This window comes from Vollenhovia emeryi, unplaced genomic scaffold (genome assembly GCF_000949405.1).
Source record: "Vollenhovia emeryi isolate VEMERY1.0 unplaced genomic scaffold, V.emery_V1.0 DF939149.1, whole genome shotgun sequence".
Lineage (NCBI taxonomy): Eukaryota > Metazoa > Arthropoda > Insecta > Hymenoptera > Formicidae > Vollenhovia > Vollenhovia emeryi.
The window spans coordinates 1,270,995-1,286,941 of record NW_011967217.1 but is presented as its reverse complement, the minus strand read 5'-3'; the positions used below and the strand labels follow the sequence as shown (position 1 = coordinate 1,286,941).

At 47.2% G+C, this 15,947-nt stretch overlaps 2 protein-coding genes across 8 annotated transcripts in view; one reads left to right on the top strand and one right to left on the bottom strand.

Moving 5' to 3' along the window:
• Nucleotides 1-1,400: 1,400 nt before the first annotated feature.
• Nucleotides 1,401-3,594, top strand: LOC105565762 (DDB1- and CUL4-associated factor 13). Its single transcript, XM_012019212.1, has 7 exons — nt 1,401-1,600; nt 1,685-2,076; nt 2,156-2,327; nt 2,452-2,599; nt 2,682-2,982; nt 3,077-3,240; nt 3,322-3,594. Exons 1-7 carry the CDS (start codon nt 1,531-1,533, stop codon nt 3,407-3,409), a joined length of 1,335 nt encoding a protein of 444 aa, XP_011874602.1. The 5' UTR covers nt 1,401-1,530; the 3' UTR covers nt 3,410-3,594.
• A 2,172-nt stretch (nt 3,595-5,766) lies between these two features.
• The window catches only part of LOC105565763 (tensin-1-like), a 137,491-nt gene continuing 127,310 nt past the window's right edge, over nt 5,767-15,947 (bottom strand). For 5 of the 7 annotated variants that reach the window (XM_012019215.1, XM_012019214.1, XM_012019216.1 and 2 more), the window contains 6 exons: nt 13,143-13,289; nt 10,722-10,904; nt 10,056-10,492; nt 9,731-9,949; nt 9,291-9,462; nt 5,767-6,972 (listed from right to left, as the gene is read on the bottom strand). In XM_012019215.1, the coding sequence (XP_011874605.1) occupies nt 6,763-6,972; nt 9,291-9,462; nt 9,731-9,949; nt 10,056-10,492; nt 10,722-10,904; nt 13,143-13,289 (1,368 nt within the window). In that variant the 3' untranslated portion in view covers nt 5,767-6,762. The remainder of the gene's footprint in view (nt 6,973-9,290; nt 9,463-9,730; nt 9,950-10,055; nt 10,493-10,721; nt 10,905-13,142; nt 13,290-15,947) is intronic. The other 2 variants (XM_012019219.1, XM_012019218.1) reach the window with 2 other exon arrangements.

The following is a 15,947-nucleotide window of genomic DNA, read 5'->3' as shown; positions in this document are numbered from 1 at the left end:
TTCCGCAAAAAAAAATATATATCTGTTACCTAAAAACAGTAGTGATTAGTAAAATAACAATAAAATTTTTTGCCAATTGCTCATTAATAAAAATAAAATTAGTAATTTATATAATAATGTGCAATTTTCCACAAATGTATCGACTTGTTAGTTTCAAAATTATATGCATGTGTATTAAGATTGATTTATTAAAAAATATTTAGTCTTCGTTTATTACATATACAAATATGTATATGCATTATTGGCCGAAATTGACACGATTCTAAAGGTAACTTTTTACAAATAAATGATCTTCTTTGATTAAACTTTTAATTAGATCGGTGATTAACTTATCAAGTAACGCTTGTATTATTTTGTGAAGGCCGATAAAATTATTAACTTTTAATGTATGAAAAAAAGATTAGATTAGGACAGTGTATTATACAGTCAGAAATTTTGCTTTATGCAACTCTGTCGTTCAAATTAATCGCTAATTAAGTTAATAACAATTTAGTCGAAGTCATCCATTGGGAAAATTTACCTTAATTTTCCAGCCGGAATACCGATTGGAGAGATAGTGACTTTGCGGACAAAAGTAAAGAAAAATTGTATATGTATTGTACGCGTGCGTAAGTATAAATATATATGTATATATGTAAATAGGAGATGTAACTTCACCACTGTCAGTCCCAAGTTCGAATAATAAGAAGGAGGGTATCTCGTCATATAATTAATATATTATATTGTCGTAACTTCAAGTTTTCATGTTTCTTATATGCGTAACGTTATTAAATATTTTGTGACAAATATTACAGTGAAAAATACAATTTAACTAACGTTTTGCGATCGCATTTGTTCCGTCTTTGAATTCATTTTTAAATTGTAATTATTGAAGCATAGCTGATGGCAATTTGACAACGAGGCGAATAAGAATTTTATTCCTTTTATCTCAATGTACCAATTTTTCCTTAAGTCTGGCGTTATTATGACATTTTTCGGTTTCTACGAAGAAACATACACAAGGAAACATAGAAATAAAACGATCTCCGAGCGGTAACGAAACCCGATTAAAAGTTATGCCCTCCTTTACTTTTGTACTTCTCATTTTTCTAAAGTAAAATTTTACGCTTTTCTAGAACGTCCTAAAAGTATCGCAAATAAAACTTCTGAAAACCGCGCAGACGTTTTTCTGACAAATTCATAAAACGTCTGTAGAATTTTAAAATGTCTTCCAGATACTTCGACATGCAATAATGATCTGTAGGCAGTTTATTCATTCAAGCTTTAGAGACAAACGCGCCCCTGACAAAGTTAGACGTCACCTACGCTCGGTACGTACGCGCACACCGTTACCGAGCGCGATGGACATAGTTGACGTCTACTTTCTCAGAGGGCGCACTTGTCTCCGGCGCTCTGCGGTAGTGCGGTCTAGCTGTCTCTACTCCACCCACAGTTTCTGTTTATCTCCGGCGAACACGTGGGAGGGAATCGGGAAGACAACTTTTATGTATTATTCTTCGGTAGAAAAGCACGCGTGGTCTTGCCTCGAGAATGAAGGTTAAAGTGCTAAGCAGGAATCCTGACGAGTACCTGCGGGAGACCAAGCGGGACATTCACAAAAGTAAGTCTGTGCGAGTCGCGCCGATTCCTAACCTGATTGCAGCGAGCGACGCGACGAGGCAATGATCGGATGCCGTTTTTGCAGTCCCGCGAAACTTCGATCCCGCCTTGCATCCCTTCCAGGCGCCCAGAGAGTACACGAAGGCGCTCAACGCCGTTAAACTGGAGAGGGTGTTCGCGAAGCCGTTTCTGGGCAGCCTGGAGGGCCACAAGGACGCGGTGTCCTGCATGTGTAAACACCCCTCGCAGCTGTCGACCCTCCTGAGCGGCGCCTACGACGGCGAGGTGAGAGCCTGGAGCCTCAGCCAGGGCGCGTGCACGCGCGCGCTTCTCGCACACGACGGCATCGTTCGCGGCATCGCGTACGCGCCGGACGGCAAGCGCTTCATCACGGTCGGCGACGACAAGACGATCAAGACCTGGGACGCTGAGTCCGCCGGCGGAGAGGACGAGCCCGTGAATACTATCGCCAGCAAAGTACGCGTCTGCTTATGGTTCACCTTAAGACTCGCCAAACGTGAGATTTTTTTCAAGCGATTTCTTGCATTTCCGACAGACGGTGCTAACCGGTGTGTCCCACCATCGGACCAAACCTGTGTTTGTTACCTGCGGGGAAGGAATATGTCAGATGTGGGAGGATACTCGCAACGAGCCGCTGCGCTCGTTTAAATGGGGCGTGGATAGTCTAATTGATACCAAATTCAATCCTGTACAGACAGATCTTTTAGGTACGACACACGACGGGAGTGCTAGATTTTTAATTGAATTTCTTCCGCGTGAAATGTCGGCAACATCTCAAGTTAAACGTCTGCGCTTTATATCAAAGTATCTTACCTCAGATTTAACTTGCAGCCTCGTGCGTCAGCGATCGCAGCATAATTTTGTACGACACCAGAGAGACGGGACCTTTAACAAAGATAGTGATGAGATTACGGAGCAACAAGCTCTCTTGGAATCCCATGGAGGCTTTCGTCTTTACTTGCGCCAATGAAGATTACAAGTGAGATATAATGGAGGATGCGAGAAAGGCTTATCGCGAGATTACGCAAATTTCCCGCGAATCGTAAATCCGTTTGTTTCAGCTTGTACACATATGATATACGCAAGTTCAAGACGCCAGTCAACGTGCACATGGATCACGTGGAGGCCGTGATAGACGTGGATTATTCGCCGACGGGGAGAGAGTTCGTCTCGGGCAGCTACGACAAGTCGATCCGCATTTTCGAGGTGAATAAAGGCCACTCGCGAGAGGTGTACCACACGCGACGCATGCACAGGCTCACCTGCGTGGGATGGTCGCTCGATAACAAATACGTGATTAGCGGCAGCGACGAGATGAATCTCCGCGTATGGAAGGCTAAAGCGTCGGAAAAATTGGGCATTGTAAGCGTCAACATTGCGATCTCGTCAATTTTACATTGCGTGCTTTAGCATAAATGATGATCGATAACTGTCTCCCTGTTCCCGCTCGCAACAGCTGAGAGCCAGAGAAAGAAATGCGCTGCTCGCCAATGATGCCTTGAAAGAGAAGTACGCGGCGCACCCGGAAGTCCGACGGATCGCACGTCACCGACAAGTGCCGAAACACATATACAACGCGCGAGCCGAGATACGGACGATCCGCGAGAAGGGTAGACGCAAGTAAGTACAGCTAAATCGCAACACTCGTGGATCTTCAATACAACTTTTCAACGATATCTATTAAAATGTTTTATCTCGCAGGGAGGCCAATAGGCGTTATCATTCCAAGAAGGGGGCAGTACCGTACGTGTCGGAAAGGCAAAAGAACGTTGTGGGTCAAGAGAGCTGAAGCAGCACGCCCTCGTTTATCCGACGCGATTGTACGCGAGATCACATTTCAGCCTTTCTTCACCAAGTCGTTGGTTATCATGAATTATCGATCTTCGTGCTTGTCAGATTTGTACAGGATGTTACGTGATCGGCGAGTACTCTTTGTATTATATTTATTGTAATAAATAATTTCTCTTGACATTATACAACGCATCGCGATAATAAATTCGTAAAACATTACAAACCTCAAGCAATGATTAATGGTCATGCGTAGCGTACATTACAACAGTTAATTATGCTGCGTTTCTTGCGCGATTATCTTAGCACGCATTGATCGATTTCGTGGTACAAACGGTCTTCTTCGTTTTTTAACTTCCAAAGACGCTATTTTGTAATTTCCGCGCGACAGATTAGATCGCGCGTGTGCATGAAATTAATGATACAAGACACATCATCTGTCTTTACGCAATTGCAGGCGTGATCTTAAAAAACGATTTGTGGTGGATTTAATTATGATATTCTGCAGATATAGACATATTTTTATGAGACCCCTCGTTTCGTTATTACAATAACTTAGCAATTCGCGTTGTCGTTCAAGCTTTACGCAGGAACACGTTGTAGGAGAAGAAAGTCTCAGCGATTCATACTCGCAGAAATCTATTATACATATCATACATACGATTTCAATGCATGATACGCAATCATTCTGAGCTTTCTCCCAGCACAACGCGTTACATAGATATAAATCTCAATATGAAACTTGTCGACACGTTATCGGTGCATTCGCATTTGTCCCGTTCGCTGAGGAATCGAAACCGTTATATCACTTTGGAAAATTTCATATTTGATGCTACAAAAATGTACGCTGTATGTCGCTTTTACATTCTCGTATATCCCTACAGCATCAAAATTTCATCACCGAGATCGTAGCGAATCCAATCTTTATCTTCCGTAATGAGCGATGGCTGTAATGAACGATTTTGATGAAATGTTACGCTGGCAGTTTAGAGATTTCGATGTAGTCTTAGTAGCTCGTATATAGTCAAGAAGTTGTTAATACGTGGTGGTTATACTCGAAGTAATTGCTTTCCGGTGTATAAAAAAGTGCCACGCGATTCAGTGTCTGGTCGCCGCCGAGAACCTTTTAAATACGATAGTTACCTACGCATAATCGTATGAATTTCACCGTCGCAGCTATGCACGAAATTTCTGTACAAGACTAGGATAGCTGAGAAACTAAATTATCGCCTATTACAGTAATTCGTGTTTCGCCGAGTCGAAATTTCGAGGAAGTTCTGTGTCCTCTCTTAGGCGTAATCACATTTCCAAGATTCCATGCCGTTTACTAATCCTCTTTGACGTTTACTAATTAAATATACGTGTGGAAATATAATGCGCGAATGAGAATAATTATAACATATATACATATAAACACATGTACATCGATATTACGATCGGGGACCAAGAGCGAAGAGTATCCCATTTCGTCATCTCCATCTCGTTTCTCTTGATTTCGCCAAATTATAATAGAATATCCGCCAATAATTTTGTACTATTCCATTTACCGTGGAACGAGAAATAAATCTGCACATTTCCTACTTTATCTTATACGAGATATTAAATGGGAAACATGTGGCAATCGAGATTATTTATTCCATTTTCAACAGTCAATACTAAACGGGAACAAATTCTCTTTCCATCGAAATGTCGATAAATGTTATTTTCGTTTTTGGTCCTCGATATAGCATCGGATTGCGATATACCATCGGGAATGCGATTAAATGATAAAGAATCCAACTCCGTCGTGTACAGGCTCGACAATGGACCAGTTAAATCTTAATTTGCTCCCAAGCGATTCAAACTCTCTTCGAGGTACAGAATATGTGGACGCTCCTTTCGTATCGTTCACCTTTATTCAAGCATTTCAATTAATTGTCAAGTCCAGTCCAAGCGGTTGCACTATTATAGCCTTTACGTTTCCGGAGCGGTCAATATAGTTTACGTTATGTGTGACGATGGTAACACGATCCTCAATATTCCTTCGGCCCGTATCAGGCTGCGGATTGAGATTGAGATCAGATTGAAATCTGGCCAATTAGGGTAAAAGTGGCTAAACTTGAAATTAGTAAACTTTACTCCGATTAGTCAAATTTCAATCCAACCTCGGTTCGTAGTCTGATACGGGCTTTCCGTACACGATGCGAGAATACCAGGTGTAACATTCCCGTGGATGCGCACTCGCGACCAATCAGAAACCTTCAAATCGTCGCGGCTGAACAATTTGCCCCCCCCCCCCCAAAATTGATTACGCGCGCAACGTTTCACCGTGTATTTTTACATCGTGCTTCCGTACTTCTTACAGAAAAAGATATTAAATAACTTCAGTCGAATAAAAATTACTAGATTATTTTCAGACGCCGTGAAGCTGCAAGAGGGGAGGAACTGGATGGAAAGTATCTTAATGTAACGAAACTCCGGAAGGAAGTGATCGATTTTTCTCCCGGAGAACACATCTTCCGCGTATCACCTTCAGTTTCCTTCAGAATCGTCGTGCATTTTTAACGTCCTTCCAACCCGACGGTTTAATTATAAATTAAAAGTTATTCGAAAACCGTTTTTTAACTTCGTAACCTTCCGCGACGAATTGATTCGCTCCACTTATCTTCCTTAATTCTCCAATCGCACGACTATTGTTTCATAACAAGGATATATTCATACGAATCGTTTGGCATCGTTGCAACTGTCGGGGGCGATCCAAACGATAACAAAACTCGATTTACTTCCGTTTAACCCGCGAAAAAAAAATATATAATACCTCGTAACGATCGCTCGAACGTACATCCCGTTTCGCGGACATAATAATTTACTCCGATTGAAGATTCGACAGACGCCGATTGTCCCACCTCGTCCGCCGTAACAAGCTTAACACTAACGTCTCGCTAGGCGCGCGCGTGCTGTGATACAAAACAAAACAAAAAACACCCGCATCGCTATTCCAGTCCACGCGTCCGTGTGTAACACTAGGAGTTATTAAATTATCTACGCTACCGTTTCTTACCGTTATTAATGACTTACGAGTATGTATCACTGGTGGCTGTGCGAGTCTTTCCGGAACATAGATACGTTAACTTTAAGCGTCGTCCAAGCGTGCGCGTTGCGCCGGTGCCGAGAGATCTGTTCGCGCGGACGACGGTCGCGAGTTAACGTCGGCTCTTTACACGTGCAAATGCAAATGGCACAATAATCGAACCAGGTACAAATATACCGAACATGTGCCTCGCGGTACCAACTGGTTTCAACCGGCGAAATCGAGAAATCGCAGAAAAAAAGCGCGGGGTAGGGAAAAGGGAGGGGATTCTCGACGATCGTTTTCTAGACATTCAGGTCGGCCATCATTTTGCGAAAATCCGCCAGGGTATTGTAATCCGGGTCCGAGTCGATGTCCGCGAAATCCTTGCTGGAGTCGGTCTTGACGAAGCTCGGATTATATCGGCTCAGCGACAGCGGGCACGGCAATAATTCCGGCATGACCGAATGGTGAGTGATTAGCGCGGTGAGCGTCGTGAACTCTTTCGTGAAGCCCTGAAACATGCATACATTATTGATTTTGCAGCGTTCACCGTGTACGCTGCCATCGGCATTAAGTCTAACGCTTATTCGCAGTTTATCCATCGCTCTGTCTCGCCCGCTAACATCTCCCCGCTCTCGCTCGCGGCCGTAAACGTTGTCGAAACGGACGTTTTCATCTCGTCCGTGGGAAGAATAAAAACAGATTTACGAAGAAAGAAGTTACAGTCACCAGTGGTGATGAAAAATTAAGATAGGGAACTTTTAGTCAACCCAACTGGCATATTCCTTTACTTAGCAAGTACAACGTTTCGACCCTATTTCTGGGTCCTTTCCAAGTTATACTAAGAAGACTCTCTGAGTAGAACTTGAAAAGGATCCAAGTGGCATATTCCTTTATTTAGCAAATACAACGTTTCGACTCTACTTTTGGGTCCTTTTCAAGTTACACTAAGATGGCTGTCTTAGTATAACTTGAAAAGGACCCAAAAATCGGGTCGAAACCTTTTGTAGTTGCTAAACGAAGGAATATGCCAGTTGGGTTGACTACAAGTTCCCCGTTTAAAAAACAGATTTCTTTAACGCGCCACAGACGTAGTTTTGTGTGCAGCGGCAAAATCTTTCGCTTCTAAAACGCGGCTCCGCCCGTGGAAAAAATCCCGCTGCAAAGTTATTGAAATAAAAACGCGCGTGTAAAAAGGAAAACATTGTCTCGAGACGGAGCCCGAGGTAATTCGCGATCCAACGAGATGCCCTCGGCTCAGAGATTTGTTCGAAACGACAAAGGGGGGGGGGGGGAAACAAGCCCCGATAAATAACGTAACTGGAACTTATTGTTTCGGTTATCGCGCGCATCGTTGCATTATTTAATATTATGCGCGTTATCGCGAATACCCGGCACCGTTGTAACGCGCGTTGCCGGGCCAATAAAATGCGATATTAGTCGCTTCTAAACGCCGAGAACGGCTCCGCCGGTGGAAAAAAATTCGCGCTACAGAGTTATTGGAGTAAAAATGCGCGTGTAAAAACGAAGACGTCGTCTCAAAATGGAGCCCGAGGTAATCCGCGAACCGGACGGGACGCCGTCGCGCGGCCCGGAGATCAGTTCGAAACGACAAGCGGAACAAGCCACCCCCGATAAATAACGTAACCGGAACTTATTGTTCCGGTTATCGCGCGCACGTTGTATCATTTAATATTATGCACATTATCGCGATACCCGGCACCGTTGTAACGCGCGTTGCCGGGACAATGAAATGCGATATCAGTCGGTCGGAGGGTGATCTTTGCTTCGCATTTTCAGTCGCGTTTGCGAAACACGGCGCGTAACGAGGCTGATATTAAATGTATCATACACGGGCCACGTATCAGGGCTATCCGCACACCGGCATTCATTCAAATCTAGGCGCCGTGCTTGTTACAACGCGATGCAATTCCGCAGTCGCGTTGCGAGGGCGAGGGCGAGGGCGCAGGAAAGAGAGAGAGAGAGAGCGGGAGTTTTGATTTCCCCACGGCATCCGCGGCACATCCAACAAAACTCATTTATACTGGTTTCGGAGATTATCAAAGTCCGCGAACTCATTTAATCTATCCTACGAGGGGGAGGAAGTTCGACCATTTAAATACACGTATCCGAATGGCTAAATGCACGGCTAGCTCGGCACCGGGCGCGGTAGTTCCGAGTATAATGTCCGGGCTACTAAAAGCCCTTCGACCCTTCGCGCATTAGCATCCCGCGCGAGCTTATTTCAATATTAACTTGCGCTCATGTAAGAGGATTCTCTCTCTAGCGCGGGTATTATTTCGAGCGTTAAAAAGAGCTTTACTTCGGTAGAGCCGACGTCCAGTTTTGTGCGAACGCGAAGATCCGGTAAACAAAATGTTAGCGGTGAGCCGGCTAGTTTCGCCGGCAGATCGACATCAACTCGCCCTCGCATTTTAGTTCGCGCGCGCGTGTGTGTGTGACCAAACGGAATCCGTTTCGTAAGCGTTTAAATGACGCGCTCCATTTAAGATAAAATATATTTACATTCCCGCCGAGATGCCGGCGGTAAAATTTGAATTTTTCATCGCAAAACCGCGGACCCCCCGACGAGCCTCGCGCGAATCCGTTGAAACAAATCGGCGGCTGTTACTCTCGGCGAGGAACCCTGAGCAGTTTGCGGATATTTTAGTTTTCCATTTTACGGCCCTTTAACGGCGACGCGGATACTCCCGTGCGCCGGAGAGGCGCGGGAGAGAATCCGCTTTGACTCTCGCTCGCGCGCCGCTCGCGACTACCTTGATACTCGATACTCGGCAAAGGGCGGCCGAAGACAGAAAGGGAGACTTACTTTGATTTTGTAACCTTTGTTTGTACGCATTATGAGATAATGGGCTATTCCGCTCGGCTGGAATTCACGGGGCACACGGAGGGAGAGGGCGTAACATCCGGGCTTGCTGGTACTCTCGCGCACCATGAACGCTCCTTCCGGCTCTTGGCTCAATACCTCCAGCGTTATCTCCCTGGAATCACGGTTCGCGTCGTATTAATGATTGATGGGGCGGGGACGTCTTTTCTTGCCGGGAAACGGCCGCGATCGGATTTGCGTGTCCCAGTCACAGAGACACGGCCGCTGGAAGCCTGGACTCTGTGGACTGGATCACTCGACGAATATTTAAAATTAGCCGGGGGCGACGTGCTATTTCGGCGCATCGAGAAGGCACCGCACGCGCGCGCGCGCGCGCGCGTGTATATTTTACTCCGACATGCAGCGATGTCGCGGGGACCAACCTGGGTATTCCAGCTTGAAACCAGGGCGCCTTGCGTAGCTCGGCCTCCTCGCTTCGATTATTCAGGCTGTCTGTTCTCTCGGGTAAAGGCGGCGGGGTTGGCGTGGAGCCATGAGTACTTCCGTCAGCGGGCACCGAGCTGCTCGACGTGCTAATTTGCGATCTTCTTTTCGACTTGAATTCCGCCTCCGTGCCCGAGTCCGGGCAATTGTGCCCTATCCTGAAAATGAAAGAGCTGTCGTTCACGATTCGCGCCGATCCCTCGGCGCGTTTCCGGAAAGGCGCGAGGAAGGGGGCGGGAGAGACTGAACTCCGACTGGACTTACCTGTTGTTCTCGATGTTCAAGTTCTTCGCGTTGGTGATGGACGCGTTGATGGTGTTGTCGAGGCTCTCGGACGGCGGGATCTTGTTGTACGACGGCCTGGTGCCCTCCGAGTCGATGATCGCCTCGTTTATGTAGCCCCCGGAATGGGGCCTGTTCGACGGGCTGGTCGGCGTGCTGCTACCGCTGACGAGCGGGCAGCTGTCATCCTCGCCGTTGAGCCCAAGAACGTCGCGTCCACCTGTCAAACCCATCGCCAGCCGCTTTATCAGCGGCGGCTTGTCCGTTAGCCTCTTGTACGAGTTGAGCTCCGTCGGCGAGTTGCTCTCATCGCTGCTCGGCGTGCTCTGCTGGGATATGCTCTTCGGCTCGTTCACGCTCGTTATGGGCCCGAGGACGTTCGTGAACGACGGCCGTAGACCCGGGATCGTGTTCGGCGTCTACAACATTCGAATTCGTCGAGGTCATGCGCGCGAAACCACTTGGTTTATTCGGGGCGCGTTTTCGCAGATGCAGGACGCCTGCGTCCCCGCGGCCGCGCTTGTGATCTCCAAGTTAATTTAGTCTAAGCTGCCAGCCGGGCTAATTCGCTTAACGCCATCCGAGAATAATGTAATAGCGGCCGGTTCCGCTTGCACGGCCAAGTTTGTTGCACTCGTGTGAAATCACCTTTACGCCGGCGAGCCGCAGCGTGGGCGAGCCGGCGCTGCCGAGCTGCACGTTCATATCCGCTGCGGACGGACCCCTTCCAGGCCTGGTGGTGGGCGACGTCCGACTTTTCAGCCACGAGTTCGACGACGGACTCCTGCAAGCGCCCGCGGCGATCGTGTCGTCTGCGGCCGGCGATTTGTTCTGCAAACGAAACGGCGGTCATTGCCAAAATTATATCCCGCCGTCGCGACAGCGTGTACTTAAAGAGGGCCTCCGATTATTTCCTCAAGCTCGCCGGGTTGCCCCTTCAGCGCGCAATCATTTGCCTTAAATCCGTGGCTCTCTCCCGGACGAATCGTTTATTAGGCAGAACCGGAGTCGGAATCCAGGTCTCCTCCTTGAATGTTTCATCGGCGGAATCGCGCGGTTCCCAAGGCGATTTCGCGGCGGGGACCATCGGGCGAGCCGTGGCGGACTGACCGTTTGCTTGGAAACGCGACGCGACGCGGCGCGAGGCGGTAAGCGAGAGACTCGGGTCGAATTTATAATTAACGCGGCTTGTAAACGGGACACCTACTGGAGTCGGTGGCCCCAGTGAGACTACGTCGGCGGAGGACACGGTTGTCGTCGTGGTCTCGCGCGTCTTGGATATTTAAGAGGCTCTTCCGCGAGAGCTGCTCCGGCCGCTGCCTTACTGCCGCACGTGTGTGCGACCGCATCCCGGTACGCGCGGTACCGGCTATCTGCTTCCTGGCGTACAGCAGACGCCCCAGTAGTCTCCGGCCGAGGGACAAGGAATTTCGTCGCGCGACTTGGACGAACAAACCATTTTCGCGGGGAAGGAGCCTTTGAGACGGACAGTTACAACGATCGCGGCGGATTGGATCGTAACGCTCTTTGTCAATTCTAACGGTTCAAGCGAGGGATAAACCGCTGAGGGCATTGTGGCGTGTAGATTTCGGGCATAACTAGGCATTTTTTGGGCATTAGTGGGTGTTATTTGGCCTTGCTGGGGTATTACAAAGAATCTGAAAAGATAATCTAAATAAAAAGATTAGAAACTGATCTGAAATTCTTCAGGGTCGCCAGCAAAAATTAACAACATCAAATTTGGTTGACCATATCTGGCAATTTTAAAGGTTTAGTATCGCGACGTTTCGACCATGGGTTTTGGTCCTTTTCAAGCGATCGTAACTGTGGTAGTCGTGTACATGGAATCACATGTATTATGGTGGTGTTGAGAGGATAGTCATTATAATCCAAAAATGTTATGCCAGTGTTGGGGCTATACGTGAACTTAGCTTGAGCACTGACAGAGCATGACTGGATAAAAAGATAATCTTATAAAGAATCTAAAAGATAAGAAAGATAACATAAGATAATAAGATTAAGTAATGCCCACTGGGCATTAATAGGCGTTGGTGTGTGTGATTTTGGTCAGCGATTTATCCCTACTTCAATCCGGATTGAAGTATCCGAGGGATAAACCGCTGAGGGCATTGTGGTGTACAGATTTGCGGCATTACTGGGCATTAAGCCTTGTTAGAGCGTTGTAAAGATGAAATAAGATAATAAGATAAAGCAATGCCCACTGGGCCCTTGGGAAAATTTACTTGAAATGAAATTAAAGTTCATAAAAGTAATCTCTCAAATCTAAGAGTTTACTTAAAGAAGTTAAAAGTTTATTTAAGCATTTTTAGAGCAATTTTGGACACTTGAAGTAATTGTCAGATAGCCAAACCTATCGAAGTTTCCGCTAGAGGGCCGCGCGGCACAGCGCTTTCTCGTAAGAAGAAAATCGCACACGGTATTATAAATTATATCACATACTTTTCACAATTCTCTTAAAGTTTCCTTTTAAAGGAAGTTTTAAGTTTACCTTGAATAGAAGTTTGAAGTGTCCAAATTTACTTTCCGTATTTCTGGTTTTTCAAAAATAAAATCTTAGGTTTCCTAAGGTATTATATATTTTTCCCAAGGGGGCATTAGCAGGCATTGGTGTCACGATTTTGGTCAGCGATTTACCCCTCGGATTGAAGTATCCCGTGGATCTTCCTTTCCACGCGCCTCTATTTATTTCGCGCGGCGAAATAAACGGCCCGCGACACGGCGGGCGTAATCAACAAGCGTGATCTTTGAGATCTCTCTCTCTCTCTCTCGCGGAACTGTCCGCTAATTGCTAAAACTACTTAATTGCAATCTACGGCGCTTTTGTGAGAAAACTAGCAGATGGCACGATACCGGCCTGTGAAGTTTAACTCAAACTAACTCGCTGGCTGACGGCGACAAAAATAAATGAGTTCGTTAGCACTTTAGACTGCACGGTGCCAGTTTTAAGACGCGCCGGTAACAATTCGTCGTCCGTGCCCCCGCGAAATTGGCGTCTTCCCGTTCGTTTGTTCAACCACATCCGCCGTCCCGATGTCGTTTGAAACGTACCCACGACGTTCGATGCTCCTGCTTGTCCTTGCGATAAGATGCCGTCGACCGCGGTGAGATTACATCCTGAAGGATCGGCTGGCGCTGAAGCTGCGCCACGTACGCCATGCGGAAAGCATTGCCAACGATGGTGTTCAGCTCCTCCGCCTGCAAGCAGACAGGAAAGCTCCAAGAGAATTCCAACGGGCGAATTTTCTTAAACGTAGCATCTTTATTTCCGCGCCCACGGCCCCGCGCGATCAATTGGTCCGCGCGATTAACTCTTTGGAAAATATTAATACGCGCGAGTCACGTGCTTATATGAATGAAAACTTTATCGAGCAGAAACTGGTCTTTCGTGTATTGGTCCAATGTTGCAAGATGGACGCCTTCTCTTGTTTAGCCAATATTCAGCAATATTGGTCTAATATTGTATCAATTTGGGCCAATATTCTTATTACGTTGTTAAATATTGGCCAATGAACTTACAATACAAATCTAATATTATATAATTATTACTGTGCAATATTTACTCCAGTTATTCCACGGCCAATGTTGGCTTTACGTTGAACAATATCGGCCAATGCGTCTCTAATGGAACCGACATTGGGCCACTGTTTAGCCGATGTTTAGCCAATGCACCGTGCTACTAGGAATATGATAGCTTTTCCGAGTCGAAATTTTGGCCCTATGTTGAACCTTGAATTCTATTATATAGCAGGACTTAAGATAGTAAAAGATGTCGAATAAGTACAAAATTGACTCCTACTTTAAAACCGACAGTGTTGAAAATTTCTACTTTTGCCAATTTAGCATTAAAGTAGATCCTTTTAAGTAGGAGCTAAACTAAATTTTTAGAATTAAAGATTCAAAGGGGGAATAAAAAATATAATGCCATCAAAGTAGGTTATCGCTGGTCTATGTAGGTGTATAGATCAGCTAAGTAGGTGTAAACTGTCCCTAAAAGTGTCAAAACAGTACCGAAATTTCGACTCGGATTTCTTCTCTTTGTCGCGGGCGTCGCGAGTCCAAATCCTGGCGCGAGTCTAGGGAAAAACGTGCGGCGCGGAGAAATAACGCTTCCGTCGCACGTCGAGCCAATTAGATTTTTCCGGGCCCGCCGGTGGCGGAAGGAGAAACGTGCGGGCTGAAGTGCAGACGTTGCCGCGGCGCACAGGCCAAGAGTCTGAATGTGTAATAAGCACTCGCGGGGAGCCGGCGAGCTTTCGGGGCCTCGGCCTCGCTCGTGCGCGCGCGGAAACGGACTCCCGAGTGCGTTTGTGCGCGATCCAAGATGCGGACGGGGGAGGTGCACGTGCGTTACGAGCGGCGTCACGCGGACCGGGGCGTAGAGCCCGTAGCACAGCCAGAAACGGGGGGAAAAAAGGGTTGGCGAGGGCAGCTATCTCTCCATTTCCTTTCCGAAAGCTCCCGGCCGCTCGCTGAAAGCCGCGACGCGATGCGTATTAATGCGCACGGGGGTCGAGCGGCCGGCGAGCGGCCGAGGGTCTCAAGAGGAGCATTGTACGCGCGCGGAGACGGACGGGAGCGGCGATTAACGTCCTCTCGTCCGTCCAACTTTTCCTTTCACGGAGCGCATCGCGGCGCGAGAGCGAGACGGAGCCCGCGCCCGTCCGCGGTCCGGAGGGAAGATATTCAATCGTTTCGCGTCGTCACCCCGGGTATCCGCGTACATCTCGGATTCCGGCCCCGCATACTTTGTCTATGTAGCACCCCGTGACATTGTTACGACATTGTTGCAAGCGACGCGGAAATCCTCGTAGATCCCGGCTTGGGTCCCGCGCCATGCCCCGTAAAGCAAGGAGACACGGTTCGCCGGCGGAATCCGCGCATGCGACGAAAATGCAAAAACGAAAGAAGCAAAAAAAACGGAGGAGGAGAACGAGAGGATTGCAAAGCCGTATGCGTCGCGCGCTGTATTTTCCAATGACGCTATATATATATCGATTTGCGCGAGCTCTCGGCGCCGCGCGTTGCTACAGAAGCCCTATTGAAATCGGCGGAGGCGCGACACTCGGATCGCTCCTCCGGCATCGATCGAGAGGAAAAGAAGTAACGTGAGGGGGCGTGGGAGGGGGGATAATGCGTTTTAATGAATACGCGCTCGTGCGGGACAATGGTGGGTCGAGCTTTATGTATTAAAACGCGCGCGGCAACGCTCGCACGAATAATTTCATGGGTTTGCGGTTTGAGGTCAGGTCGAATGATTCCACTAGCTACGAGATATTTCAATTATGTCTGCGCGCGCGGGGCAAGGCGATGACTTGAGCTATAATTGCGCGCGCGGCCGCTCCGGCCAAGTCATATCCGAGCGTTCTCTTCCGTCGCTCCAAGTGCCGCATGAATCGCCATTTACTTACGCAACGAGCGAGCTCTCTCACTCACTGCGCGTAGAAACAGTATACGGGAACTTTTCTTTCAAGAACATAGAAAGCGCGATAACGTCCGCCGTTGAATTGGAGTTATTCTGCTTTATAAAAGCGCGAGGCCGCTTGAAAAGTATCGGCGAATACGTTTAACGTAAATTACTTGCCGTCTGTATAAATTAAATGTATAAAAGCGTGAATCGGTGTAAATATAACTGAATTGCATTGAGATAAATTTCAGTCCTAGATGTTAACCTTCGACTTTTCAAGCACGTACTCTCGATCGATATCGATCGACTTGTAAATATGTATTGTATATTGACAAGCGAGGAGGCGATCGCTGGAAGAATCTAATGCTCGTATCACACTAGCGACTCGCGGCTGCGACATTGCGATCACATCGGCGATTACAATTGGCTATTTCAAACTTTGATGGCTA

Coding starts and splice junctions, on each gene's coding strand:
- LOC105565762 (XM_012019212.1), top strand. CDS start 1,531: ATGAAGGTTAAAGTGCTAAGCAGGAATCCTGACGAGTACCTGCGGGAG. Junction 2,328..2,451: donor TGTACAGACAGATCTTTTAG/GTACGACACACG, acceptor TTTAACTTGCAG/CCTCGTGCGTCAGCGATCGC. Junction 3,241..3,321: donor CGCGAGAAGGGTAGACGCAA/GTAAGTACAGCT, acceptor TTTATCTCGCAG/GGAGGCCAATAGGCGTTATC.